Source organism: Carettochelys insculpta, chromosome 31 (assembly GCF_033958435.1).
Source record: "Carettochelys insculpta isolate YL-2023 chromosome 31, ASM3395843v1, whole genome shotgun sequence".
NCBI lineage: Eukaryota > Metazoa > Chordata > Testudines > Carettochelyidae > Carettochelys > Carettochelys insculpta.
In genome coordinates, this window is record NC_134167.1 from 14,693,696 (window position 1) to 14,720,571 (window position 26,876).

A 26,876-nucleotide genomic window follows, 5' to 3' on the forward strand; every position below is an offset into this window, starting at 1 on the left:
AGAATAAGACTGTTGCTGTGTAAGGCTTTGCGAGCGGCACAGACCCTGCAGCCCTGCAGGGAATTACGCCCTGAGCCCAAGGACCTGGGTGAAGGTGTGTGTGTCCCTGAGTGTGGACGGGATAAAGAAATTTGTGTGGGTAGCATCTGGTGCTGAGGAGCTGAACACACACACACATCCCCAAACCACTCCCCCTGCCCCCAGCTAACCTCACCCTCTCAGCCTCACTTGCCTCCCCCGTCACGGCCCTGCTGCCTTGAGCGCCAACTGGCCGCTGCTTGGGGGGAAGCGCTGCTCCGGGTACTCTCTGGCCCTGTCCCGTTGCCCTCCCGCAGGCCGGGTTCTCCGAGGGGAGCAGTAGCTCCCCTCCCCACCCCCAGCTCCTCAGGCCAGGTCCTGCCAGGAGCCAGGCCCCGAGAGGGAAGCCCCTGCAGGGATGGAAGCGAGGAACCCAGGAGGCACCGCGCCCCTGGCACTTCCCAGCTCCATCCTCGCACCTCGGGCCTGGGAGCGCCAGGGAGTTAGAAACCTCCGTGGGAGGGGAGCAGGAGTCTTGCCTGCCCCGCGACTGCGGGAGCTGGGGCTTAGGAGCCAGGCGGGTGGGAGCTGGCCGCAGTAAGGTCCCTGCAGAGCAGGCCTGGGGGGGCTGAGAACTGCGCCAGGCAGCTCCAACCCACCGCAGCAGCCCTGTTTAGCCAAGCAGCCCTGCTGTGGCAGAGACACGCCCAGGGGCTGCTGCAGGCGGGGCCTTGCTCTCCAGCTCAGGAAAAGGAAACGAAACCAGTTCCCCAGCCAGGAGGGAGCCATGGCTGCGGGGAGCCCTCTGCGAAGTCTGGGGGAGGAAGCGACATGTCTCATCTGCCTGGAGTGTCTCACAGCCCCGGTCACTCTGCCATGCGGGCACAACTTCTGCCGAGCCTGCCTCAGCCAGTGCTGGGAGGGCCCCCAGGCAGCCGCCTCCTGCCCCCAGTGCAGCGAGACGGTGTCCCAGCTGCCCCTCCGGCCCAACCGGCAGCTGGCCACTGTCCTAGAGCTGGCCAAACGGCTGAGTCTGCAGCTGGCGCAGGGCGCAGGCGGGGATGGGGTGTGCGGGGACCACCAGGAGGCTCTGAAACTGTTCTGTGAAGAGGATCAAACCCCCATCTGTGTGGTGTGCAGGGAGTCCCAGGCGCACCGCTCTCACCCGGCGGTGCCCATCCAGGAAGCTGTCCAGCAGTACAAGGTAGGAGTCGGTGCCCCGTGGGAACCAGTGCCAGGCGCTTTGAATTACTGGTTAATTTCCTCACGACTGGGACGAGACCCCCGGCCGTGGCTGTACCGGCAGCGGGCACAGCAGGGGCAGGGTTGGGCTGGAGGGCAGTCGGGGCCTGGGCCAGTCAGCTGGTGCAAGTGGGGGACGAGGCTGCTGCAAAGCAATAGGGGCCGGCTGGTCTCACGTGTGTGTGTGTGTGGGTGTGTGTGTGGGTGGGTGTGGGCAAGCGAAGGGGAACCCCAGCCCCATCTCACACAGCCGGGGAGGTGAGGCGCTGCCTGTCCTGGGTAAGCCCAGGGCTCAGCCGGAGGCTGGGCAGGACGGGTGCCTCAGACCAGGGCCTGCCAGCTGCCCCTCGGGCCCAGGGATGGAGCCCCAGCGTGGGCAGCAGGCCCCATACTGTGGGACTGCAGCTGCCCAGAGGTGCGGGACCCCGGCCCTGCCCCGCTCTGTACCGAGCGACAGAAAAGGAGGAGCTGAGCCGAGCGTGGGACGTGGCCGTGCTGAAGCTCAGCCCTTCTTGGCACAAACCAGCACCTACCAGGGTGCTGGCATTTGTGTGTAGACCCTTCAGACAGCCCCATCCTCTGGGACTCAGGGCACTCAGGGACTCAGGGCAGATGCTGAACTGGATTTCGGAATCCAGCCCATATTTCTGGCCCTGGGAGCTTCTGGGGTTGGGATCTCTTTAGCAGTGATTTTTTGTAAAAGGTATTTTCACACAGAAAAATCCAAGGATGCGACGGCTGGTTTAATTCAGTGGAGGAAACTGGAGCAAATAATTCCCAAGCGTACAAAGCTAAGCTACTCCCGGGCTCTGTGAGAGAGGCTTTACTTCCTTGGTGTCTCTGCTATCACAAACCTACTAGGGTTGCCGGTCATGAGTAGGATGTAGCATTGTGTGCTTGTTTGCCTCAATGTCGTGTGGGTGAGAAAAGCTTCCCCCACCCCCTGCCCCACTTGCAAATTCAAACCCACCCAAACATGTCCGGTTCCGCAGGAGAAAATCCAGACCCACCTGAAGACTCTGAGAAAAGAGAGAGAAAAGCTCCTGAGATTCAACGTGGTTGGAAAGAAGAGACTCCAGGAATATCAGGTAGTCTCCCATTGTTCTTAACCAGCCAGCACATGGCCTGGGGGGGCTCCCTGGTGCTGCTGAATGTGGGCTTTTGTGTATTTGTTCCACAGGCCAATATGTGTGTGTGTTGGGCAGAGGGGGGGAAAAAGTTACTTGAGTTAAAGCGCAGATGCTTTCACCTCTGGCTACTTGGGTACGCGATTCTTCCTACCTGTGAGAGCGGCGTTCTCCTGCGCCCTCCCCGTAACTCAAACTGCGTCATGCGCGTCGGGGGGGACCAGGAGGCAGCCTGGCCTTGTGGGAGCTGGTAACTGACCAGGGCAACACCCCCCCCCCCCGTGCCCCAGGCACAGGGCCCTGGGCAAACCCCCTCATCCCATGCTGCAGGCCCTGCCCCTCCCCGCCGCACCCTCAACCTTCCCTTCCCGACCAGCGGGCTCAGTACTTACCTGGGGCAGGGCAAAGTGGTGGCGGCAGCTGCTGTATCTGCAGGGTCGGCTCCCCTCAGCCCCCTGCGCTCACCCAGCGGTGCTGCAGTGGGGGGTGAAGGCTGTTTCCCACTGCTGCAGAGAAGGCTCAGTGAGCTGGGAGGCCGAGGCAGAGTGGAGCAGGCTGCTGGCTGCATGGTGAAGCTGGGGGAGGCCAAGGGAAGGTGAGGTCCTGATGCTGCTTCTGCCATCCACCACCCCTGGCTGTGCCCCGAGTAATCCTACCCACAGCTATCCACAGACAGCTGCCACGGGGCCCCCAAAAGCTTGGGGCCTGGGGCAACTGTCCCACCTCAGCCTATGGATGGGTCAGAGCCTGTAAGAGAGGTTGGGGCCAAATGGGACGATATCAGACGATCCTCTGCCTAGTAGCCAGGAGATGTAGTCAAACCTCCAAAGTCCTAGAGATTGCACAGAAAGGTCATGGCAGGACACCAGGCTCATCACGGACCTGTCCTCCTCTCCTTGCCTTTTTTCTCCATTATCAGAAACTGGCACAGACCGAGCGGCAGACGATCGTGGCCGAGTTTCAGCAGCTGCGGCAGTTCCTGGAAGAACAGGAGCAACTCCTGCTGGCCCAGCTGGAGACGCTGGATGAGGAGGTTGTAAAGATACGGAATGAAACGATCACCAAATGCTCAGAGGAGATTTCCCGTCGCAGCGGGTGGATCAGTGAGCTGGAAGGGTTGTGTCAGAAGCCGGGAGGGAGCGAACTCCTGCAGGTGAGACTAAGTTAAAAATCTCTCAGACCTCAACACAGGGACAGTACAGCTCTTGAAACCTGGACACGTGCCTGGCCCCAGAGCTTCCAAGGAAACTCAGTGTGTGCAGTGCAGAAATGTCCGTATTTATTGCTCTGTAAAGAGCTACAAGAAATGGGAAAGCCCTGATAGGACATTCCATGAATGGGTGTGAGGACAAGGCCAGGTGTCCTTTGTTCCTGGGATCCCCAGCATCTGCCCTGTGAGTCTAAGGTTCTTTTTTCTCATTTTCTCCCCTCTAGGATATCAGAAGCACCTTGAGCAGGTACTGTGGCTCCTTTTCCCTTCCCGTTACACTCCACAATGCTGGGGAAGGGCCTGGAGACCATGTCAAAAACCAGCTCTTGGCAGGGCTCCATGGCCAAATGCCTGGTGCAGGGTCACCTTTCGGGTACGGTTCTTTCTGGTGAATTTAATCTTGAGGTTCTCATCATTTTGTAGACAAATCTGGCATTGTCCACCCTGTGGAAAAGACCATTAACCTCAACTGTTTCCTAGAGACTGGCTGCCTTTGGATTCTGGGCTTATCACCTCTCAGGCATTGGTTTCAGCCCTGTCTAGGGCAGCAGTATGCAAAGGTCTTTCCTACCTGAAGGCCTCTGTGGAGACTTGTGTCCATGCTGGGGTGGGGTGGGGGAGTTGGTGAGTCCACCTACTTCCCACTTGACAGATGTCTACTAAGACTGCCAGCCTGGGTGCCAAGGAGTGAATTGGCCTAGGAGAACCAACCCTCCTTTTAACCCTAAATCGGCTGTCTCTAGGTGAGGTTGGGCAACATTCCTTGGACTCTGGGGAGATCGTTGCACTGCCACGGCCCAGGCGACATCTGCTCTGTGGCTGGCAGAATTTTAACTCTAGAGCAGTAAAGCAACAGCTATCACAAGCCAGAGCCTCGTGAGTCATTCAGTGAGATATAACCAGAGATTGCTTTTCTCCAGGTGCGAAGAGGAGAAGTTTCAGCAGCCGGTAGAGGTTTCTCCTGAACTGGAAAAGAGACTGAGTGATTTCTCCCAGAAAACTGTTGCTTTAATGGCGACTCTGAGAAAGGTCAAAGGTACTGAGATGAGATCCAGGAGAGGGAATCGAGGAGAGTCTCTGAGCACGTGGGAGGACCTGGGCTCTATCCAAAGGGTTCATAATTAGGTTATGTAACTTTAATGCATATTAGTGGTAGGCATCCTTCAGTCTGCATAGACTATGGATCGCACCCTTTAAAGTTTCAAAGTGGGCATCTACATGGATTAAACCCACCCCCTGCCTTGAGCCCCTCCTCATGCCCCAGCTCTGATGCCTACAAACCCCACACACCCAGCTCCTGCCCTCAGCCCCTTCTTAAGGGCCCAAGCAACGTGCTCGTACGATATAAAGATGAGATTCTAATGGCTCAATTATGTTCTCTTTCCCGTCTAGAGACCCTGCCAGCTGAAATGGAGAGAAAGAGAGAGAATGCGCTAGGCTCATACACCCAGGGTGAGAGTTTAAGGTTATAAGAAAATTCCCACGAAAATATTTTCTCGAACTTGTAGTTAGAGTTGTCAACCGAGCCAACACCGGCCACGGCACAAGCAGCCCTAAAACAGAAACATTACTAAGATGCTCCCAAGCTGAAGTCAGAGAACCCGACACCAGCCTTGCTGCTGAGTTGAGGCCCCTGCCGGTCACCAGCCCCATCACCCAAACACCCTTAACTCCGACCCTGTGAGGTCCATCGATAGCCGCACACCCTTTCTGTACAAAAGGCATCGGACCAAGCAGCCAGGCCGTTGGTCTCTGGGTCTAACCCTCTGCATCCCTCTCTCCCCAGTGAATGTGATTCTGGATAAAGTCACGGCCCACCCTGAACTCCTCCTGTCTGAGGGGCAGAAAAGTGTCCGATGGGCCCACCAGTGGAAACGGCTGTCCAACTGCCCAGAGCGCTTCGATACCCTGGAGTGCGTGCTGGGCCTTGAGGGATTCACGTCGGGGAGACACTGCTGGGAGGTGGAGTTGGGGGGTGAAATAGTCTGGGCCGTGGGGGTGGCCCGAGAGTCTGTGAGGAGGAAGGGCCTGATCGGCTTTAACCCTGAGTGGGGGATCTGGGCTGTGGAGCAGTGGTGGGGTGAGTTCCAGGCGCTCACCTCCCCTAAGACCCCCCTGCCCCTGCGCTGGGTTCCCAGGAGGATGCGGGTGTGTCTGGACTATGAACAGGGGCTGGTGACATTTCTGGATGCTGATACCGACGCCCTAATATTCACTTTCCCGCCAGCTTCATTCCGTGGGGAGAGAATCCACCCCTGGCTGTGGGTTCAGAGCGAACAGTCCCAGCTCAGACTGTGCCCCTGACACCTGGGGAAAAGGCACCTTCCAGGCACCCTGCACTCCACCTCTCTAGCGTCAGTCACCCTAATTCCTATCCCCCTGGAGCAGGGAAGGACTAGTGAACGGGCCGCGTGAGTGCCCAGTCATTATCCAATCCGGCTCTTGAGTTCACCGGGTCATTAAAAGTGCAGCCGCTCTAATGCCTTGAATGAGATTCCCGCAGGTTTTGCACGTTGTCTCTGTCCTGACCTTACCTGCTCACTCCCCAGGTGACCCAAACCCTCCCGCTTTCTGTAAGTAGAACATTCCTAATGAATGGAAAGGGCTTTGGTCTGGCGTTCTCCACTCATGCAGGCGCACAGAGGCGCAGGGGATTTGAGTCTCTGCTGACCAGAACACCAGCTGGGGCACACAACGGTAGAATCAAAACAAAAAGCAGTCAAGTAGCACTTTAAAGGCTAGCAAAATGATTTATTAGGTGATGCGCTTTCATGGGACAGACCCACTTCTTCAGATCGTAGCCGTACCAGAACAGACTCAGTATTTAAGACACAGAGAACCAAAAACCATAATCAAGGAGGACAAATCAGAAAAAAATGATCAAGGTGAGCAAATCAGAGAGTGGAGGGGTGGCGGGGGAGGTTGGCTTAATCTAATTCTTGACCTTCCCCCCCCCACCCCTCCACTCTCTGATTTGCTCACCCTGATCATTTTTTTTCTGATTTGTCCTCCTTGATTATGGTTTTTGGTTCTCTGTGCCTTAAATATTGAGTCTGTTCTGGTACGGCTACGATCTGAAGAAGTGGGTCTGTCCCATGAAAGCGCATCACCTAATAAATTATTTTGCTAGCCTTTAAAGTGCTACTTGACTGCTTTTTGTTTCGATAGTACATAGACTAGCCCGGCTCCCTCTCTGTTACTATACAACGGTAGAAGTCAGTGATTTATTCAGGGGTTGCAGAGACACCACCCTCCCAAAATGATCAGCTTCTGAATTTCGAAGCCCATTAAAATCCACATGGATATGCAAACGCCTCCTAGAAGGATAGAACTAGAGCTTCCACTGCAGCATGTGTGGGACGCTTCAAATAGGTGACAGTCACATCACCACCACCCTATACTGGAAACCCACAGACCACCATGCACACCTACAGGCTCCAGCTGCCAGCCAGGGTGCACCGCACCACACCACCCATTGGTTACAGCCAGCACTAACAGCATAACCAGTACCGGTTCTCGCTAGCCATACCAAGAGGCTAGAGCCCTTCTGCAGCTGGAACAAACAGCAACTGCCAGGAACTGTGGAGCAACAGGTCACATCTGCACCCCAGTACAATAGCAGAGAGGCGGCCGAGTTAGCCTGTAGCTTCGAGAACAACAGCATTTCGTCTGGCAAGGAACGACTTGTCCATCGCTGAGCCTGGGCGGGGGGGCCCATTCTGTGAGTGGCTTCACAGCTCTATTGTTTTCTGGCTGGTTTGTAATTGCTCCCCCCCTGCTGTCTAATTCATTTTGCTAGGTGTCAGTCAGCGAAGGTGGTGGGCTATGATGGGTTAGTAAAATGTACTGAAATAATTGGTCAGGGGAGAGCTGAGTAGGACGCAAGTTTCAGGACTTAACCTGGGGTCCAGGAAGGAAAAAGCAGGAAGAGAAGAAGGAAGGCAGGGGGGGAAGCTGGGTGGAAGAGGGAAAAGCCTTAAGGGAACAGCCTGGGAGGGTGCCCAAGACCAGCATTGCCTGACACGGAGGTGCAGGAACCAGCAACCAGTGTGACGTTGTCTGTCCCAGCGGGATGGCTGCTGCCTTCTCAGGACTGGTGAGCACGACAGTGTGCTCAGCGTCTGCTCTGCTTTCTCGGTACGTGTGACTAAATCGAGAATAAGACTATTGCTGTGTAAGGCTTTTTCAGTGGCACAGATCCTGCAGGGAATTACGCCCTGAGCCCTCAGGACTGGGAAAGATGGGGCGGGGCGGGTTTAAATTAACAGGATTTGATAGGACAGGGGTTCTGGGCACAGCTAGAGAAATCAGTCCAGGGTATCTTTGCTTCAAATGCGGGCCACTTACAGCCCCAGGCTGGGATTTCCTTCTCGCTAAAGCAAAGCCAACCAGCCACAACAGCACTTCTGCCAGCCCCACTGGCCAGCCAGAAGCCACACAAGCAAACCCCCAGACTTCCCAGCTGCTCTACCAGCCCAGACCAACAACCCCCAAATTCATGTGAGCGGTTATTAAACCTGTTTCACCCACACTGCGCATAGTCGGCCAGTCCCCGAAGGGCCCAGCCCCAGCTCAATATATATGGGGTTGTAGTGGACCACAAGCTAAATATGAGTCAACAGTGTGATGCTGTTGCAAAAAAAGCAAACATGATTCTGGGCTGCATTAACAGGTGTGTTGTGAAGAAAACATGAGAAGTCATTCTCCCGCTCTGCTCTGCGCTGGTTAGGCCTCAGCTGGAGTATTGTGTCCAGTTCTGGGCACCGCAGTTCAGGAAGGATGTGGAGAAATTGGAGAGGGTCCAGAAAAGAGCAACGAGAATGATCAACGGTCTAGAGAATATGACCTATGAAGAAAGGCTGGAAGAATTGGGCTTGTTTAGTTTGGAAAAGAGAAGATTGAGGGGGGACATGATAGCAGTTTTCAGGTATCTAAAAGGGTGTCATAAGGCAGAGGGAGGGAACTTGTTCTTCCTTGCCTCTGAGGATAGAACAAGAGGCAATGGACTGAAATTGCACCAGGGGAGGTTCAGGTTGGACATTAGGAAAAAGTTCCTAACTGTCAGGGTGATCAAACACTGGAGCGAATTGCCAAGGGAGGTGGCAGAATCTCCATCATTGGAGCTATTTAAGAAGAGGTTAGATGGCTTTCAGGGATGGTCTAGAAAGTGCTTGGTCCTGCCATGAGGGCAGGGGGCTGGACTCAATGGCCTCTCGAGGTCCCTGCCAGTCCTACTCTTCTATGATATACTTGGATCTTGTTCGAAACAACACGCCCGCCCGTTCTGTAAATCTAAGTGTGGAAAGGTTTATTAATTAAAAAAAAAAAACAACAGGGTTGGAGAGAAGAATTGTTGGAGCAAAACTGTCAGAACTACCGCTGCAGCCAGCCATGTTAGTTGCTGATTCCTGAACGTCTCTGACAGTTCATTTCAGGTCACATGGATTCTGTTTTCAAAGTAGAGGAGCTTCAGCCCACCGGGGTCTACCTCCTGGCACATGGGCCCTTGGAGAACAAGACAAATGCTCCAACCTAGACATGCCTGAGTCCGCAGCCTGGGTCTCCCCTTGCATTCTTCTGCTCAGGGACAAAGTCTCTTCTTCCCTGAGGCCCTTGAGGGTCCCCCCCTTCCCACCTGACCCAGGTGGGCTGTTCTGGCAAACTGCCATTGGATGAGTCCCAGGAGCCAGTCACCAATTGCTGAACTGGACCTGGTCCTTTGTTTCAGTCCAGGTCGCCTGCCCATTGGGCTGCGCCCCATGGACACGTCCCAAGCATCGGGGATGTGGCTTCAGCTGTGTGAGCCTTTGTTTATAGTCCATTTGTCCTGGCTGGGCCGTTCGCACCTCCCATTGTGACGCTCAGCACCGAAACAGTTTCTGACACAGCCACAGAGCTAAAATCTGTAGCTACCGACACACATGGCACAGCCGTGAGCCGCACGCAGCTTGTGATGGGAGTAGGGGGTGCCTGTGAGTCAGGCTGGATGTGTGTGAGACAAGCAGAGCAGCGCCCAGTGGCTAAGGATGACCCTGGGGCTGTACCCTAGGCTGGCAGGTAACACCTCTGCCCTGAACACAGAGCAGGGAGGAGCCGAGCAGGGTTTGAATGGGAGGCGGCAATTGGCAGCTGGGGGGAGGAGGGAGCTGGAAGGAGCCAGCCTGGCGAGGGGGGAAGCTACACCCCAGAGGGGCTCCCCTCGGGCTCCTCTCCCCAGGACGGGTTGGAATGACCGTCTCTGACTGCTGCACTGACACTTCTGTGAGAAACTGGGCATCTGTCGCCTCATAAACTTCCTGTTCTACCTGCTGAGTGAGAGTCACTCCTGCCTGCGGCCGGGGTGCAGTGCTTGGGGACCCCTGAACCCATCACACTCCTGCCTGCGGCCGGGGTGCAGTGCTTGGGGACCCCTGAACCCATCACACTCCAGCCTGCGGCCAGGGTGCAGTGCTTGGGGACCCCTGAACCCATCACACAGCTTCAGGGCATCCTCAGCTTTCACTGGACACCTCACACCCCCCGCAAACATGATACTTGGGGCCAATAGCCACACTGGGCATTAAAATGGCTTCCAGTCTCAATATAAAAAGCTGACACAGGGCCCTGCCTCGAGCCCTAAGGATGGGGTGTGTCCCTGAAGTGTGGAAGGGCTAAAGAAATTTGTGTGGGTGACAGCCCCACCCGCACAGCTAGTGCCCAACGCCCACCTAATTGTGATGGGAATCGGTGGGCCCCCTTTCAAGGTGCCCATAGCAAGGGTGCACCTGAAGGGGGGGATAAGGAGGGCCCCAGGGAGATGGGCGTGGGCCATTCTTTGCCTGCTGATGTACTAGTGGGGAGTTATTTGGGACACTGGCCAGGTGACCATCCTTGAGCCCTCGTCTTGACCCACAGGCAAAGGCAGTGCGGGGTGCTGTCCCCAGGGCCGGGGAAGGATGCCCTGCTGGAGCGGCAGAGGTCTACCTCGGGAGATGGGGCCTGCAAGAGCAGCCCGTCACAGGCCGCTGGTCCTGGAGCCAGGCAGGCAGGAGAAAGCAGCTCCCACCCCTTCCCCAGCCACAGAGGTCCAGGCTGACTTGCGGAGCCATCCCGCCTTGCCGAAGCCGAGGGAACCGGCCGGCCTCAGCCCTACAGCACCACTGTGGGAGAAGGGATTCCTGGGCTGGGAATGGGTTCCCGCACACAAAGCGGAGCCATGGGGCGGTGTCTGGAGGCAGCTGGTGGTTCCCTAAAAGTACCGGCGCAGGCTGCTGTACCTGGCCCACCACGTCCTGCTCGCTGGACACCAGGGGATCCACCACAGCAGGAAGAGGCTGTTAAAGAACTTCTTCTGGCCAGGAGCCTTTGTTGTTGTCCATTGGTAGTGCTGGTCCTGCGACCCCTGCCAGAGGGTGGGGAAGGCCCAAGACAAAGGGAAAGTCGCCTTGAAGCCACTGCCCATCATAGAGGAGCCTTTCCAGAAAGTGGCCATGGACACAGTGGGGCCTTTCAGTAGTCAACCTGTTCTGGGAAGAAACACATCCAGGTGGTGGTAGATTTTGCCACTCGCTACTCAGAAGCAGGGGCCCTGACCTCTATCGAAGCTGACACCGTGGCAGATGCGCTGCTGTCCATTTTCAGCAGGGTGGGGTTCCCCAAGGAGGTGCTTATGGACCAGGGGTCCAACTCCACGTCAATGCTCACCCTGACCTGGCTGCCTGATGGGAAGGGAGCCAACGCCAAGCTCCTGCGGTGGAGTCTGCTCCTGCAGGGTTGTGACACGGAGGTGGTCCATGTCAAGGGGAACAACACCACCCTAGCCGACACCCTGTCACGCAGGGAGGGCCCCGAACTTCCCCAGGTTACTGAGTGACCCCGCTCAGTTCATCCGGAAGTGGGTGGGGAGGGGAGATATAGATAGATAGATAGATAGATAGATGTGTGTGTGTGTGTGTGTGTGTGCGTGCACGCGCACGCGCGAGAGAGAGAGAAAGCACAGGGTGTGGGGTTGCTACTGGGGGTAACCTTGGCAACCAGACCCGGTCACTTGTAACCTGGGCGACCAGGTAACGGGAGCCATAGGGAGAGATGGAATTTGGCTGGTTGGTTTTGGAATTAGAAATGGGAGCAGTTGGGGGCAGCAGTGGGGAGGCTGGAGAGGACCAGAGCAGGTCTTGCCCCAGGCAGGAGTTCCAGGCCTGGGCTTCCCTGGGGGGGTGAGATCTCCTCTCCCCACCATGGGTCAGATGGACCACTCCTGGCTGCAAGATGGGACATCTCTGTCGCCTAATAAACCTCCTCTTCCGCCTGCTGAGCGAGAGTCACTTCTGGCTGCAGCCGGGGGACCCCTGAACCCCATGACACATGGCTAGCCCGGGACTGCACAGCTGTCTCTAGCAGTGGCCCTGTTGCTGACTCTCCTGGCATCCGATCTGTACAGGGAGGGAGAGTTACCCCAGGTGTGACCCCAGCCTGGGCAGCGAGAAGTACGAACAGCTGCAGGGAGGCACAGCTCAGAACTCCCCACCTGAAAAAAGCTGCTGCACCCCCAACTGGGAGCTCAGAGAGCAGCCCAAGTAGTGACCAGCCCTTCTCCCCAGCTCTCTCCTGGGCTCTCCCAGACCCCTCCCATGGTTTCCTTCAGACCCTGGAGCACCCCAAGGACCTGCAGGTGTCCTTCAGGCCCCTCCTAGAGCAAACAGTCAGCTCTCCCGCCCCTCACCTGACATGGCTGGGACCACATTGCCTTCAAAAAGCTTCTGCCCAGGTTCCCCACGTGGGGCCAACCTGTCCCTTTGCTTAGTAGGAGTTGTTCTCTCTCTCTCGTGTCCTTGCTTTCCAGTCAAAGTCACAGAAGCAGAGAATAACCGAGTCCTATACCAGTTCATGGCAACTCTCTTCTGTTCTAAACGACCCTTCCCAATTAATGAAACCCGAGGGGACACTTCCCTGTGATTTTACTGCACTGTGGTTTCTTGTTCTGCGGAATAGGCCCCGAGGAGCCAAAAGGGAAATCAACGTCCATCAGAAAGGAGAGCGCAGCTCAGCTTTCTCGCTTCTGAGATTTGCCTGCCTGTTGGCTCTTGGGAGAAGGCCCAAACGGGGGAAATCGCAGACTTGCTGGTGATAAACTGTTTGAGTTTGAAAAACAAGTTCTGTGTTTCGCTATTCGTTAAAGGGAAATTAATGGCGCTCAAAGCCTGGCTGCTCAGAAAGCCTTCGAAGAGGAACTCCCTGCATGCAAATATCTGTGTGAAAGTATTTTCTCAGCTTAGGCACAGCTTGTTTTGGGACAACCAAGGGAGTGGATGGGCACAACTAAAGGGTCTCCCCTTAGGAGGGGGACCCACAAAAATAACATGGCCCCCCAATAATCACGGGGAACACCTAAAGAAAGAAAAGGCAGAGCTGGTGGGCAGATAGATAATTGCCTGTTCTGAATGTAGCGCCTGCTAACTGGACATCGGGCATGCGATGACGTTACACTCAATGGGTGACCTTCCAATGTGGAGATTCGGTCACGCAGGCGAACAGATGGTTCTTGGGGTAACACCAAAGGGGCTGCGCTTCCCAGCGAAGAGACCCCTCTGGCGTCTGAGCAGTTGCTCTGCAGCTGCAGGCAGGTAGGACCCAGGAAATCCTGGCTCTCCCAGGGGTCACTTACACTTCTTACAGCTACTGCCCTATCACAACCCAGCCCTCCCTTGAGAGGCCTCAAGGAGCGGGGCAGGGGTGAAACACAAGTGCACCTGTAAGCAGCTGCATGTGGGTTGAAGTACAGGGGGCTCGGGGCAGGGGACTGGGGTGTGGGGGTGCAGGAATCAGCTGCAGGGTCAGGTCAGGTCAGTGTGCTGGAGATATGTGGGAGGGGATGCAGGAGTCAGGGTAGGGAGTGGGGGTGCATGTGAGGACTCGGGGCAGGGGGTGCGTGATGGTTCAGGCCAGGGGGTGGGGGTGCGTGTGAGGACTCGGGGCAGGAGGTGGGGGTGTGTGAGGGCTCAGGACAGGGTGTGTGTGTGTGTGAGTATTCAGGGCAGGGGGTGGGGGTGCGTGGGAGGGGTCAGGGCGGGAGGGGTGTGAGGATTAACAAGGCAGGGGGTGGGGGTGCGTGAGGGCTCAGGGCAGGGGGTGGGGGTGAGGATTCAAGACAGGGTGTGGGGGTGCATGTGAGGGCTCAGGGCGGGAGGGGTGTGAGGGTTCAGGGCAGGGGGTGGGGGTGCGTGTGAGGGCTCAGGGCAGGGGTGCGTGAGGGTTCAGGGCAGGGGGTGGGGGTGCGTGTGAGGGCTCAGGGCAGGGGTGCGTGAGGGTTCAAGGCAGGGTGTGTGTGTGAGGGTTCAGTGTAGGGGTGGGGGTGCGTGAGGGTTCAGGGCGGGAGGGGTGTGAGGATTCAAGGCAAGGGGTGGGGGTGCGTGAGGGTTCAGGGCAGGGGTGTGTGTGTGAGGATTCAAGGCAGGGGGTGGGGGTGTGTCAGGGCTCAGGACATGGTGTGTGTGTGAGGGTTCAGTGCAGGGGTTGGGGGTGCGTGAGGGCTCAGGGCAGGGGGTGGGGGTGTGTGAGGGCTCAGGACAGGGTGTGTGTGTGAGGGTTCAGTGCAGGCGTTGGGGGTGCGTGAGGGCTCAGGGCAGGGGTGTGTGTGAGGGTTCAGGGCAGGGGGTGGGGGTGCGTGAGGGCTCAGGGCAGGGGTGTGTGTGAGGGTTCAGGGCAGGGGGTGGGGGTGTGTGAGGGCTCAGGACAGGGTGTGTGTGTGAGGGTTCAGTGTAGGAGTGGGGGTGTGTGTGAGGGCTCAGGGCGGGAGGGTGTGAGGATTCAAGGCAGGGGTGGGGGTGCGTGAGGGTTCAGGGCAGAGGGTGGGGGTGTGTGTGGGGGGGGGGTGGAGTGCGGGCTGGGAGGCTCAGGCTGGGACAGCCCTTGTTGGTGACCGATTCTGGCTGCCAGCTCTGCATGCCCAGGGCTGCCCTGTTGCTGACCCCACACCCATGGCTCTCCTGACACCGTCCCCAAGTGCCGGGGCCTTCCCTGCCGCTGGCCTCGTGTGCCGACGTCCCAGCTGCCAGCCCTGCTACTGACCTCTCCATCCAGGATTTCCTGCAGGCCGCACGTGCGAGGGGGGCTCCTGGCTGCAGCAGTTCTGGCTCCCAGCCTCAACTTCGGGCAGAGCAGGGAGTGTGGAGGAGAGGAAAGGACAGGGATAAGGCCCCACCCTCAGCCAGTCACTTCCTCCCCACTGCCCCACACTAGGGCGCACCGGCTGACTGTCCCCTCTGGTCTCTCCCCAGCAGAAGTTGGTGCAGGAAAAGCTCACCCGCCTCGGCCTTCGCTGCCTGTTGTGCCTGAGGAGAGAGACTCACAGGACATAAAATGGAACCAAGAGGTTTAACTCCCAGCTAAAAACAGGCTGTGCCCCGGTGTCAGTTACAGCCGACCGCCGACAGCTCTGGGCCCCCTGCGCAGACGGCTGCTGCAGAAGCACCCAGGGAGGAGCGTTTTTTCTGGGTTTTAAATAAATATACATCTCTCTCTCTCCATACAAGGCTCTACTTATTTAATTCAGGTAAAAAACACACCGGAGAGCACCACGAAAAATAGCACACCTCCCTCCCATGGCTGAAATCTCACTGCAGTGTTCGGTGAGCTGGTCCCAGGGAGCAAGCGAGGATTTTTACATGGGAGGAGGAATCCTACAGGCAAGACAAAAGCCCATTCCTCCCTGCCCTGCTTTTCGAGCACTTACACAGCTGGGATGAGTTTCCGAGGCGGAGGTCAAAAGGTCCCATTTTGGCTCTCCACGGACAGTCTGGGGGCCGGTGACAATTTTTAATGTCACTAAGAGCCCTAACTTACAACAGCTTCATTAAGAAATAAATTAAGGTGCAGAGCTTTACTGTTTAGCAGGCTACTTGGCCTTGCTTTGCCTTGGCAAGTTCCCTGGTCTCAGGCTTGTAGTCTGATACTTGAAGCAGCAAAGAAGCCTCTGAGTGCTCAGTTGTTAACTGACTCCGGGAGGAACAAAGAACTGTCTTCATACCTGAAAATATCTGTCCTAAGAGGTACATTGAGCCAAAGGCTGAGAGCAGGGAAAACGCCACTTTCTTCAAACAGTAGAACTGCACAGGCAGGGAATTCCAACAGGACATGACACAGCCCCCATGATCTGCCCCAGTCGCTTCGAGCGTGCGACGCAGGTCCCTAAATTTCGAGGCCCATAAGTCTGAACATTGCAATTCAATGAGCTGCATTTCAAAATCCTCAACACCCATCCACTGGAAGACCGTTAAATCCAGGTCATCGGCAGCAAAGTTGTCCGGATTGATGAGAAAGGAAAACATTGGGCCAAAACGTTGGAAATCTTGAAACCTGGCAGCAAATTCTAACGTAAGTTCTTGTAGGTACAGCTGAATCTCCGCAACACTGACAGCGCGATGCTTCAACAGCTCTCTAAGATGTGGGAAATAGTGGAACGTCAAGGTGCCAACATCCCGAGAAAAAACAGCAAGTTTCGCCACGAAAGCCTTCCAATGTCCAAAGAGACCCACCACGGTCTGGCCTGAGGCCTGCAGACTGAGGCTGAGTTCGTTCAGGTGCGTGGTGATGTCTGTTAGAAACCTGAGTTGCGTGACCCATTGGTCATCATCCAGTTCAGGGTAGTTTTGACCATTTTCTGCCAAAAAGATCTTGAGCGCCTCAAGACAGTCCACGAAGCGTGCCAAAAACTTTCCACGGCTTAACCAGCCGACGCCGCGTTGCAGAGGAAGGTCCCTGCACCCGCCCATTTCCTCCAGCAGCGCTTGAAACTGGCGATGCGTCCGGGCAGATTGAGCAAGAAGAAAATTCACGATCTTCACCACTGTCGCCATCACGTTATTGAGCTCAGAGCGAGAAATCTTGGCGCAAAGATTTTCTGGGTGAATAATACAATGAAAACGTACCGTCGGGTGGCCAATATGATCCTCAAGGATCTTTACAAATCTGACCATAGCCGGGGCACCGTCAGTAGTCACAGAAAATATTTTTGTGATATCCGTTCCTCTTTCCTCAAAATGACTCACAAACGCCTTTGCTATCTCTTCCCCTGCTGTTGTGCCTCGCACGGCTTTCAGGCAGCACAGCTCTTCCCGAATCGTGTCCGAATCGCAGTATCTCGCGAGAACCGCTAACCGTGGGACGTCATTTATGTCCACGCACACAAGAGCGACGCTAAATGCCGCGGCATCTTTTAATGCCGCCATCTGCTGTTTGGTAATGTTTTCTGCCATCTCTCCCACGCAGTTCTCCACTGACCTGGCTGACAGCGGCAAGTCTTTTATCCTGGAGAGGATCGTGTCTTTATTTGGCAAGTCATTGAACAGGACATCAGAACAACTGAGGAAAGCCTCTTTTATATACTCTCCGTCTGTGATCGGCTTCCTGTGTTTTGCAACGCAACGTGCGACTTTGTAACTTCCCTCGGTGACTTGACATTTAACGGCGGAGAAGTTACCGAAGGCACTGCTTTGTTTTTCGTACCTGACGATGGCCCATTTGATCCACTCAGCTTTGTCCGCCTCATCCTTGAAGTGCTTCTCGTGCTTTGTCTGAAAATGTCGCCGCACGCTCGACGTGCGGCAAACGACGCTCTCGTAACACAGAGCGCACAGAGCACGATCCATGAGCTGAACAAACCCGTATTCCTCTGTCCAAGAAGACTGAAAGGAGCGAACATCTAACTTGGCTTTCTTGGAAACTGCCACGAGTTGCTGAGAACCCATTCTCTCAGCTGCCAGGAGCTCGGTATATGTTTCCTCGATCAACCCACTGAAGTGTATCTGTGCTTCCTAAGGAGGGACAGAGAATTACACAAATGCCCTTCAGTGAGTTAGCCAGGGAGAAACAGGGCAGCAGAATAAACTCTCTACTGCCTGCCTCCTACTCCCCAGCCCGGCAGCAGGGCTGCAAGGGCTCAAAGAAGGGGAATGCAATGCCGGGCTCGCCCCGCCCGATGGAAGGAAAGGCGCCCCTCATCCCCCTCCTCACTGGTGTATGCGAGGAGAAAGGGAGAAGCCCCAGGCTGCCCCCCACCAGCATATGCAGCAGGAGACACACCCCACCCGCCTCCGGCTGCCCCCCATCTGTCTGAAGGCGATGTCACACATCCCTGACCCCAGCTGTTTGTGCACATCCACCTGCCCCGAGGGGAGAGGGAGGCAGACAAGAGACAGACCCACCCCTCAGACTCAGGGCTGTGGGGCAGGAGTGATGGGGTGGCCCAGGCTCAGAGCCCAGGTGCCCCTCTGCCAGGGTCTCTCTCTTCCCAGTGCGCCGCTGCCCGGTTACAGGTCACCTTCCCCGGTTGGGCAGGAGAAAGGGGGCAGCGCAGACCCAGAGCCCAGATGCGGCTGTTGAGCGACCCCCTGCCATGGTCCCTCTTGGGCCAGGCTCTTCCCCACCAGGGTCCCCCTTTGCCCCACCCCCCTCCTGCCTTCTCCTGTTTGCCAAGGGGACGGGGTCAGCGCACGGTGGGGAAGTGCGACGCGCAGGAACAGCGTTACAGCCAGGCTGAAACTCTCGTCTGGCACGACAGTGGAGCTTGCTGGACCGCAGGGAGCCCCAGTGGCAGGAGCCCAGGGGGGTTGGGGAGCCCCACTGTTGGGAGCCAATGGGGAGTCTGACTATGGCACAAAGCCCCACCAGAAGACGTGGGAAGCTGGCTGGGTCATGGAGCCCCTCCAGCAGCCGACCAGAAGTCCTTCACCCCGCCAGCAGCAGCCCCCCAGAACCCCCTAGTCCACACCACCAGCAGCAGCCCCCCAGCTGTGCCCCCAGAACCCCGCACTCCACCCCGCCAGCAGCAGCCCCCCAGCTGTGCCCCCAGAACCCCCTAGTCCACACCACCAGCAGCAGCCCCCAAGCTGCGCCCCCAGAACCCCCCACTCCACCCCGCCAGCAGCAGCCCCCCAGCTGTGCCCCCAGAACCCCCTAGTCCACACCACCAGCAGCAGACCCCCAGCTGCGCCCCCAGAATCCCCCACTCCACCCCGCCAGCAGCAGCCCCCCAGCTGTGCCCCCAGAACCCCCTAGTCCACCCCGCCAGCAGCAGCCCCCCAGCTGTGCCCCCAGAACCCCCCACTCCACCCCGCCAGCAGCAGCCCCCCAGCTGTGCCCCCAGAACCCCCTAGTCCACACCACCAGCAGCAGCCCCCCAGCTGCGCCCCCAGAACCCCCTAGTCCACACCACCAGCAGCAGCCCCCCAGCTGTGCCCCCAGAACCCCCTAGTCCACACCACCAGCAGCAGCCCCCCAGCTGCGCCCCCAGAATCCCCCACTCCACCCCGCCAGCAGCAGCCCCCCAGCTGTGCCCCCAGAACCCCGCACTCCACCCCGCCAGCAGCAGCCCCCCAGCTGTGCCCCCAGAACCCCCTAGTCCACACCACCAGCAGCAGCCCCCAAGCTGCGCCCCCAGAACCCCCCACTCCACCCCGCCAGCAGCAGCCCCCCAGCTGTGCCCCCAGAACCCCCTAGTCCACACCACCAGCAGCAGACCCCCAGCTGCGCCCCCAGAATCCCCCACTCCACCCCGCCAGCAGCAGCCCCCCAGCTGTGCCCCCAGAACCCCCTAGTCCACCCCGCCAGCAGCAGCCCCCCAGCTGTGCCCCCAGAACCCCCCACTCCACCCCGCCAGCAGCAGCCCCCCAGCTGTGCCCCCAGAACCCCCTAGTCCACACCACCAGCAGCAGCCCCCCAGCTGTGCCCCCAGAACCCCCTAGTCCACCCCGCCAGCAGCAGCCCCCAAGCTGCGCCCCCAGAACCCCCCAGCCCACCCTGCTGGCAGCAGCTCCCCCAGCTGTGCCCCCAGAACCCCCCAGCCCACCCTGCTGGCAGCAGCTCCCCCAGCTGTGCCCCCAGAACCCCCCAGCCCACCCCAGCAGCAGCAGCCCCCCAGCTGTGCCCCCAGAACCCCCCAGCCCACCTGGCTGGCAGCAGCCCCCCAGCTTACCGGGAATGAGAAATAGTTTCCGCCCTCAAGGCATTGATTGAGCTCCTCTGCCATGTGGCTTCTCCCACAGCTGCTAAGATCTGGATGATTACTGAAGCTTCGCCCATGGGCCAGGCTTTGAACGGGGCCCTCTGCAGTACCTACTGTCTGAATGAACACAAACTGGGGGCTCACAACGAATCCCTCATAGCCAAGGTATTCCGGGGGCTTCTCCTCTCTGGGGTCCGTCTGCTGGGCTGCCAGGTGCTGGTTTCCTTCCCCACACAGAACAGCTTCATTCATTTGCTCCCTTGGGGCCCTTCCCAGCAGCCTCTCCGTCCTGGGCCAACTTCCCCAGGTTTCTCCCTGCTCCACGCACTGGGAAAAATTCCCTTCTGCTCGTCCCACACAGGTCCCCTGAGGCTCATATTCCCAAAGAACGTCCTGCTGTCGGGCGGCCTCCTGCTTCTCGCTCACTCGCTCATCACCTGGAGGGAGAGACAGACAGTCAGGACAAGAGTCCCTGTGCTGGGGACAGAGGAACAGCGCCGAGGGAAATCCCAGCCCACCGAAGTCTCACAGGCTGAGGAATCGGATTGTCCCTCTGCCTCCCACCCAAACACTCGCAGGGAAGGAACCGCCTGCAGCCCACAGGCTGGGTGCAAAGCAACATTCCTCCTCTGTCGTCCTGGTGCAGAATAACGTTCTGGGCCCCAGCATATGAGCACTGTGCACCGTCAGGAGAAATCAAACACGCGGGGGGCGCTCTGCCTCTTAGCTGGGCAGCATCTGAGTCTCTCCTGAGCGGCCGCACGAGCGCGCAGCTTGCAGGGAAAACTGGCAGAAGCCGTGAGCAATGTCACTGCCCTTGCAGGGCAGGAGGAAGAACCGAGGGCCGTTACTGAGACCTCCGTTTTTGGAATCTTCAGCTTTTCCCCGGATTCACCAGATGGATTCTACATCAGCCCTCACCTGGGCTGGCGTCTCCCGGGTTCCCAGTTTCCTCCTCAGCCTGGAGATCCGGCACCCACAGCTCTTCCCCTTGTTCCAGCCGGGTGATCAGCTCCGGTTTGGGAACGGGGAACCCTGCGCAGGGAGTGAAATCAGACCAGCTCTGGGACAGGAGGACCGAGGGGCGTTTGTCACAGAGGGCTTTCCACATGGCCTTGTGCTGGGCAGGGCAACGGGGCACCCAAGAGGACAGGAATGTGGTCCCTGAGCCGCCTCCGGAGAGGCCGACCTCCGGGGAGAGAAGGGGAATTGTGAGGCCCAGCAGAGCGTTCAGAGGCCAGGCTGACACACACACGGCTCGGCAGTTATCCCCTCCCTAGCTCTAAACCTGCAGAGCCCGGAGCCCAGAGCCCTCCCCGCAGCTGGGGCGAGTCCCGAGGAGGGAGGGGAACAAGGAGGCAGCGTGCGGTGAGAGACACCACTGACAGGACAACGCACGGCTTCTCCAGCCTGACAGCTAGCGGGGTGGGCGGGGATGGTTCAGCACGGCCATTTGGGTGTGACCCCCGGTCTCATGGGAGAGGGAGCGGAGGGGCAAGCGGAACCCATCCCTGTCCAGTCTCTCAGAGCAGGGGAGAACCTGACCCGCGTCAGACACACGGCCCACCGAGGCGATGGGATCCCTTACCCAGCGAGGTCACCGTCTGGTAGTTCTCCCGCATGACGTCCCTGTAGAGAGCTCTCTGAGCGGGGCCCAGCAGAGCCCCCTGGCCCGGGGTGAAATACACGGCCACCTCCTCGAAGGTCACCGGCACCTGAGACAACCAGAGTCGCCCACCACTCGTCATGGGAGAAACCCCTGAGAGGGCTGAAGCCGCAGAAGCCCAGCCCAGCCTGTTCAGAGCAACCAGAGGGCTTCAGGGATGGGCAGAGAGACAGATCCCGCCCCGCCCCCCCAGCAAAGGGAGCAGGGCAGGGTCTGCTCATTACCCAGTGCTGGAGTCACCCCACTAGACACAGGTCCCTACGGGAAGCAGAACCCCGACACTTCCCTGGGTATTTGGCCGCCGGCTGGTTATGGCCCCAGGGGAATGGGCCCTTTTCCCAGCTGGGTCCCGTCGGAGAAACGTGGGGGGACGGGACGGTCACCCCTTGCCCATGGGCTGCTCAGAAAATCAGCAGGTTTCTCCACCCAGACTCTCCCACCCGCGCCCAGCGGCTCCCCGCCCGTCTCCTACCTGAGCCGGCTCCGTCACAGCCATGGCCCTGCCCTGGCCGCGGGAAGAGGGGGTGATCTGGATGGGTCTCCTCCGCCTGCCTGGGGGAGGGGTCAGAAGGGGCCACCTGAGCCCCCCTGCTCCCCAGCCCCCCCTGCAGAGAGACACGGCCCTTCTGTGACTCTGCCCGGCCCGAGCCGACCGGGGAGGGTCCCGCTGCCGTCCCGACCGACTCCGCGGCGAGCGACCTGCCGGGCGTCGATGCAGCGCGCAGTGGGGACGCGCTAAAGCGACCTGCCGAGCCCCGCGCGCCGCGCCGCGCCGCGGGGAGGAGCGTTTCTCCCGTCCCGCTGCTGCCGGGGCCCAGCGCCGCACGTGCCCCGGCGGACCGTCCCCCGCTGAACGCCCGGGAGAGGAGCAGACCCCCCCCCCCCCGGGCAGCCGCCGCCGCCGCCGCCGCTCCCGGAGCCCGACCGGGGTCGCGCGCGCGCCGAGCGTGCCTCAGTTTCCCCAGGCGGGGCGGGGCGGGGCGGGGCCGGCGCACCCCGGAGGCCGATGGTACCGGAGCCCTTCGGCGCCCCCGCCCCCAACGCGAGCCCCGCGGAGCCTCACCTCCCAGCGGCGCCAGCCCGGGCCCTGCGCGGGCCCCGCCCACCCCGCTGCCATTGGCCCCGTGCGCCGCCTGTCTCGAGCCGCGTCGGGCCCCGCCCCCGGGCAGCGGCCGGGACTGAGCATGCGCAGCGTCTCCCGAGCCGCGAGCGCTGCCGGGGGGGGCGGGGTCTCTGCCCCCCGCCCCCGTTCGCGCGGGGCGGAGCCAGGGGTGAAGCCCGAGGCCGGGTACGAAGCAGAGGCGGGAAAGGGCGGAAGTGACGCAGAAGGGAGGCGGGGCTGGATGCCTCTGGGGGCGGACATGGGCGGGGGAAGTGACGCAGGCGGGGCTGGTTCCAGTGGTGGGACGGGGCGTTTCAGGTGGAGCTCGGGCGTGGCTGCGCCGGGCTGGTCCCGGCTCCGGCTCCGGCTCCGGCTCAGCGCGGGCGGCCCGGCCCGGCCCGGTTCCGTTCCGTTCCCTTCCCCTCCTCGGCGCGGGCGGCCCGGCCCGGTTCCGTTCCGTTCCGTTCCGTTCCCCTCCTCGGCGCGGGCGGCCCGGCCCGGGTGCTCCTGCTGGCTCGGGCGGCAGCGCGGCCCCGGCAGCGGCTCCGGGCTGGGCTCCGGCCGGCGGGGGCTGGTGGGCGCCCTGCGGGGCCCGCGGACCGGCGCCGCGCTGAGCAGAGCCCGGTTACGGCTGCAGCGTCTCACGCGCGTCCGGCCAGCGATCGCTGTGGCAGCGGAGAGCGGGGCGCTGCTGAGCACGTGGTCGCTGCTTGTCGGGGGCTGTGGGGCTCTGCGGGCTTGCGCGCTGCGGCGGCGGTAGGGAATAGCCCCGGGGGTCACGGGTCACGTTGCCCTCCCCCTCAGTCTGCAGTGCTGCCCCCGGATCCTGGCCGGCCCAGCTGCCCGAGCCCCTGGGGGTCTCTCAAGCCAGGCGGGTCCCTGCCCGCTGCCCCTCCAGACTCCTTTTAACTGTTGAGCGCCCCTGTGGGCGGCAGGCTCGAGCTGCAGACAGTCCCTCCGCGAGGGCAGAGGTAGCCAATAGCCCAAGGACTCGCACAGCACCGTGCCGCGCAGGTCAGTCCGTACCCACCTTTCACACGCCAGCGCGCTCCTGGGGGAGTACAGGCGCCTCCACAGCCACCCCGGCACCGTCCCCACAACTGTCCCTCGTTCTGCCCTGCACAGCGTGTTGCTGGTCACGCCGGAGAAACTGAGCGCCCTGCTCCTACAAGTGCTCTGTCCAAGCTAGGGCGCGGGAGTCTTGTGCACGGGTCGTGCTGGATTTGCAGAGGTGCCTGTTGGAAGCTTCCCCGAGCAGGAGATTCACTGTTACTTCCATTTTCCTCGCCCGAATTGCCACGGCATTTTTGATATTGGACATAGGACCTGTACCCATTGGAGGAGGCCTGTGACTTGTACGTTTGTAAACGCCCAACTAGTACGTAATAGTTCCTTGACCGGGGGCATTAGTTTTAAACATCAGTTCTTAATTTGCTAGTCAGAGCTGTGCACCGGTGTCTGATAAATGCAAGAGGCGCAGCCATTGGGTAGAGGCGTGAACTGAAATGTGACTATCTCCTCTGCAAATGGCAATTAACGACCATGTGAGAGAAGCTGGCTGTTGCATCACTGGGTTTTTATATTGGGTCCGGAAGCCATTTTGATGCCCAGTGTGGCTATGGGCCCCAAATATTGTGCCGGGGGTGTGTGCAGTGTCTAAGGAAAGCTAATGATGCCCTGAATGCATGTATGCTACTTACGTGTCTGTGTCATGTATGTCGGTGAAAGAAAGGTTACTCACCGTAGTAACGGTGGTTCTTCGAGATGTGTCCCCGTGGGTGCTCCACATTAGGTGTCGGGCTCGCCCGGCGCCGCAGATCGGATCTTCCAAGCAGTTTCTGCCGGACCGCGCATGCGCCGGTGCGCGCCGCTCCCCCGCGCGCTCCCGGCCATGTGCGCGATCCGGTCCCCGCCAGTTCCTTGACCAACCGCCTCGGATGCTCCTGCAAAACACTAAACAGAGATCCGGAGCGGGGAGGATGGGCAGGTAGTGGAGCACCCACGGGGACACATCTCGAAGAACCACCGTTACTACGGTGAGTAACCTTTCTTTCTTCTTCGAGTGTCCCCGTGGGTGCTCCACATTAGGTGACTACCCAGCAGTAACCCAAGATAGGAGGTGGGTAATCGGATTATGTGCAGCTTGTCCCCGAGAGGACCGCTGCCAAGAGACGGGTATCCTCTTGGAATACCCTGTGAAGGGCGTAATGTTTGGCGAAGGTGTCACAGGATGACCAGGTCGCCACTCTGCAAATGTCTTTTAGCGCAACGCCCTTGAAAAAAGGCTGTTGATGCTGCCACCGCCCTAGTGGAATGAGCCCTGGGCGTGGCCAGTAAAGGAGTCTTTTTGAGTTTGTAGCACATTTTTATGCAAGATACGATGTGCTTAGAGATTCTCTGCGAAGAGAGACATTCTCCTTTTGATTTGGGAGCGATAGAGACTAGGAGCCTATCCGTTCTCCGGAAGGACTTGGTCCTGTCCATATAGAAAGCTAGCGCCTGCTCACGTCCAGGAGGTGTAGGCGCACCTCTTTGTTAGAGTTATGAGGCTTTGGATAAACAAGGGTAAACAATAGGTTCGTTAGTATGAAACTCAGAAAGAAACTTTAGGAACAAAGGCTGGATGCAGCCGTATGGTTACCGCCTCCTTGGAAAAACAGCGCAGGGCGGCGTTGCCATAACTGCCTCAAGCTCGCTCACCCTGCGAGCTGACGTGATTGCGAGAAGAAAGGTCGTCTTCATCATAAGGAGGCGGAGGGAAACCGTGGCCAAAGGCTCAAACGGTGGTCCCCTTTTCGCATTAAGCACCAGGTCCGAGTTCCACAGAGGTGGAAGCGGTTTCTGAGGGGGGTATAGGCTTACCAGCCCTTTGAAGAACCTGGTAACCATGGGATGGGCGAACACCGTGTGCCCTTCCTCTTCGTGTCTGAACACCAAAATGGCGGCCAGGTGGACCTGAAACGAGGATAGCGAGAGTCCTCCTCTCTTGAGGTCCAGTAAATACTCTAATATCACAGCCATAGGCACCGAAAGGGGGCTAGCTGTTTGGTAGAACACCATGCCGTAAAGCGAGTCCATTTCTGCTTGAAGGTCTTCCTGGTGGAAGTCCTCCTGCTACTTTCTAGGACTTGCTGCACTTCCTCCGTACATGTGCTCTCTAGGGAGCTGAGCCATGGATTAACCACGTTTGTAGTCGCAGGCTTTGGGGGTGCGGATGCACTATGGACCCCTGGGCTTGCGTGAGCAGATCCCGCGCCACCGGAGGGGACATCGGTGGCCGGTCCGACATGCGCAGGAATAGGGGGAACCATTGCTGTCGATCCCACGTTGGGACTATCGGGATCATTCAGGTTCCTTCCCTCCTGGCTTTCTGCAACACTTTGTGGATGAGCACTGTGGGAGGGAAAGCGTAAAGCAGGGGGCCCCTCCATGAGATCGCGAAGGCATCCCTCAGGGACCCCCGTCCCAGTCCTGCCCTGGAGCAGAATCGTGGGCACTTCTTGTTGTGCTGAGTAGCAAACAGGGTCTATCTGGGGAAAAACCCCATGCGTGGAAAAATCGGTTGCAGCAGATCGGGACGGATCTGCCACTCGTGCGTGAGTGCGAAACGCCTGCTCAGCTGGTCTGCCTTCACATTGCGAGCGCCTGGTAAGTACGAGGCTTTCAAGGTTACATTGTTGGCGATGCAGCAGTTCCACGACCGGACTGCTTCTACACATAAGGCACGGGACCGAGCTCCTCCTTGCCGATTTATATAAAACATGGTGGAGGTATCGTCTGTACTGATCCCGACTACCTTGCCTTTCAGTTGGTCTCGAAAGTGTCTGCAGGCGTTGAACACTGCTTTGAGCTCCAGTATATTTGTGTGCAGTGACTGCTCCATAGAGGACCACAGCCCTTGCGTCACCTCTTCGCCCATGTGTGCTCCCCACCCTATGAGGGGGGCATCTGTAGTAAGAAAAACCAATACGTGTGGTTGGTGGAAGGGTACCCTTGTTAGCAGGTTCTCGGGGTTTACCCACCATTGCAGGGATTTGCGCACCTCCGTTGTGGGCGACGCCATCCTGTGAACAGTGTGTGCTGCCGGTTTGTATACGCTCGCCAGCCAATGCTGCATGCTGCGCATGTGTAACCTGGCGTTCTGTTGTACGAAACGTTGCTGCTGCCATGTGGCCCAGCGGCTGTAAGCACGTCAGAACCGGCACCATAGGGCTGAAGGTGAAGCCTTGCGCGAGGGAGCCGATGGCCCGAAAGCGAGTCTCTGGTAGATACGCCCTCGCTGTAATAGAATTTATGCGTGCCCCTACGAACTCTATGTCCTGTGTGGGGTCTGTCTTTGATTTTGTCAGATTGATAAGCAGGCCGAGCGAAGAGAACGTGCCTGCTGTGACACATATTATGCGTAGTACCTCCTCCTTTGAGGCCCCTTTGAGTAGGCAGTCATTCAGATACTGGAATATAAATACCCCCTGTCTGTGCAGGTAGGCTGACACCACTGCCAAGGTCTTGGTGAAGACTCTGGGGGCTGAGGA

General features: G+C 58.7%; 2 protein-coding genes across 5 annotated transcripts; one reads left to right on the forward strand and one right to left on the reverse strand.

The window, feature by feature from the left end:
* The first annotated feature begins 488 nt into the window (after window positions 1–488).
* LOC142004370 (zinc finger protein RFP-like) lies at window positions 489–6,347 on the forward strand. Of its 2 annotated transcripts, XM_074981986.1 has the most exons (8): window positions 489–1,222; window positions 2,253–2,348; window positions 3,307–3,540; window positions 3,822–3,844; window positions 4,518–4,633; window positions 4,990–5,049; window positions 5,384–5,510; window positions 5,825–6,347. In XM_074981986.1, exons 1-8 carry the CDS (start codon window positions 806–808, stop codon window positions 5,994–5,996), a joined length of 1,245 nt encoding a protein of 414 aa, XP_074838087.1. In that variant the 5' UTR covers window positions 489–805; the 3' UTR covers window positions 5,997–6,347. The 2 variants fall into 2 exon arrangements, with proteins under 2 accessions (XP_074838087.1, XP_074838086.1); XM_074981985.1 differs by having other exon boundaries at window positions 497–1,222; window positions 5,384–6,347.
* An 8,754-nt stretch (window positions 6,348–15,101) lies between these two features.
* Window positions 15,102–22,317, reverse strand: LOC142004360 (protein FAM200C-like). Of its 3 annotated transcripts, XM_074981970.1 has the most exons (6): window positions 22,306–22,317; window positions 21,715–21,847; window positions 21,165–21,291; window positions 20,498–20,611; window positions 19,547–20,013; window positions 15,102–17,387 (listed from the first exon to the last, which is right to left on the reverse strand). In XM_074981970.1, exons 2-6 carry the CDS (start codon window positions 21,736–21,738, stop codon window positions 15,462–15,464), a joined length of 2,658 nt encoding a protein of 885 aa, XP_074838071.1. In that variant the 5' UTR covers window positions 21,739–21,847; window positions 22,306–22,317; the 3' UTR covers window positions 15,102–15,461. The 3 variants fall into 3 exon arrangements, with proteins under 3 accessions (XP_074838071.1, XP_074838069.1, XP_074838070.1); XM_074981968.1 differs by lacking the exon at window positions 22,306–22,317 and having other exon boundaries at window positions 21,165–21,370; window positions 21,715–22,247; XM_074981969.1 differs by lacking the exon at window positions 22,306–22,317 and having other exon boundaries at window positions 21,715–22,246.
* Window positions 22,318–26,876: the final 4,559 nt, after the last annotated feature.

Bases quoted from the DNA above. Each gene is read 5' to 3' on its own strand.
- LOC142004370 (XM_074981985.1), top strand. From the start codon at position 806: ATGGCTGCGGGGAGCCCTCTGCGAAGTCTGGGGGAGGAAGCGACATGT. The intron at 2,349-3,306 runs GTAGTCTCCCAT...CTCCATTATCAG, and splicing joins AGAGACTCCAGGAATATCAG to AAACTGGCACAGACCGAGCG. The intron at 5,050-5,383 runs GTGAGAGTTTAA...CTCTCTCCCCAG, and splicing joins GCTAGGCTCATACACCCAGG to TGAATGTGATTCTGGATAAA.
- LOC142004360 (XM_074981968.1), bottom strand. From the start codon at position 21,324: ATGACGAGTGGTGGGCGACTCTGGTTGTCTCAGGTGCCGGTGACCTTC. The intron at 20,612-21,164 runs GTAAGGGATCCC...CTCCCTGCGCAG, and splicing joins CCAGACGGTGACCTCGCTGG to GGTTCCCCGTTCCCAAACCG. The intron at 20,014-20,497 runs GTGAGGGCTGAT...CTCTCCCTCCAG, and splicing joins CCCGGGAGACGCCAGCCCAG to GTGATGAGCGAGTGAGCGAG.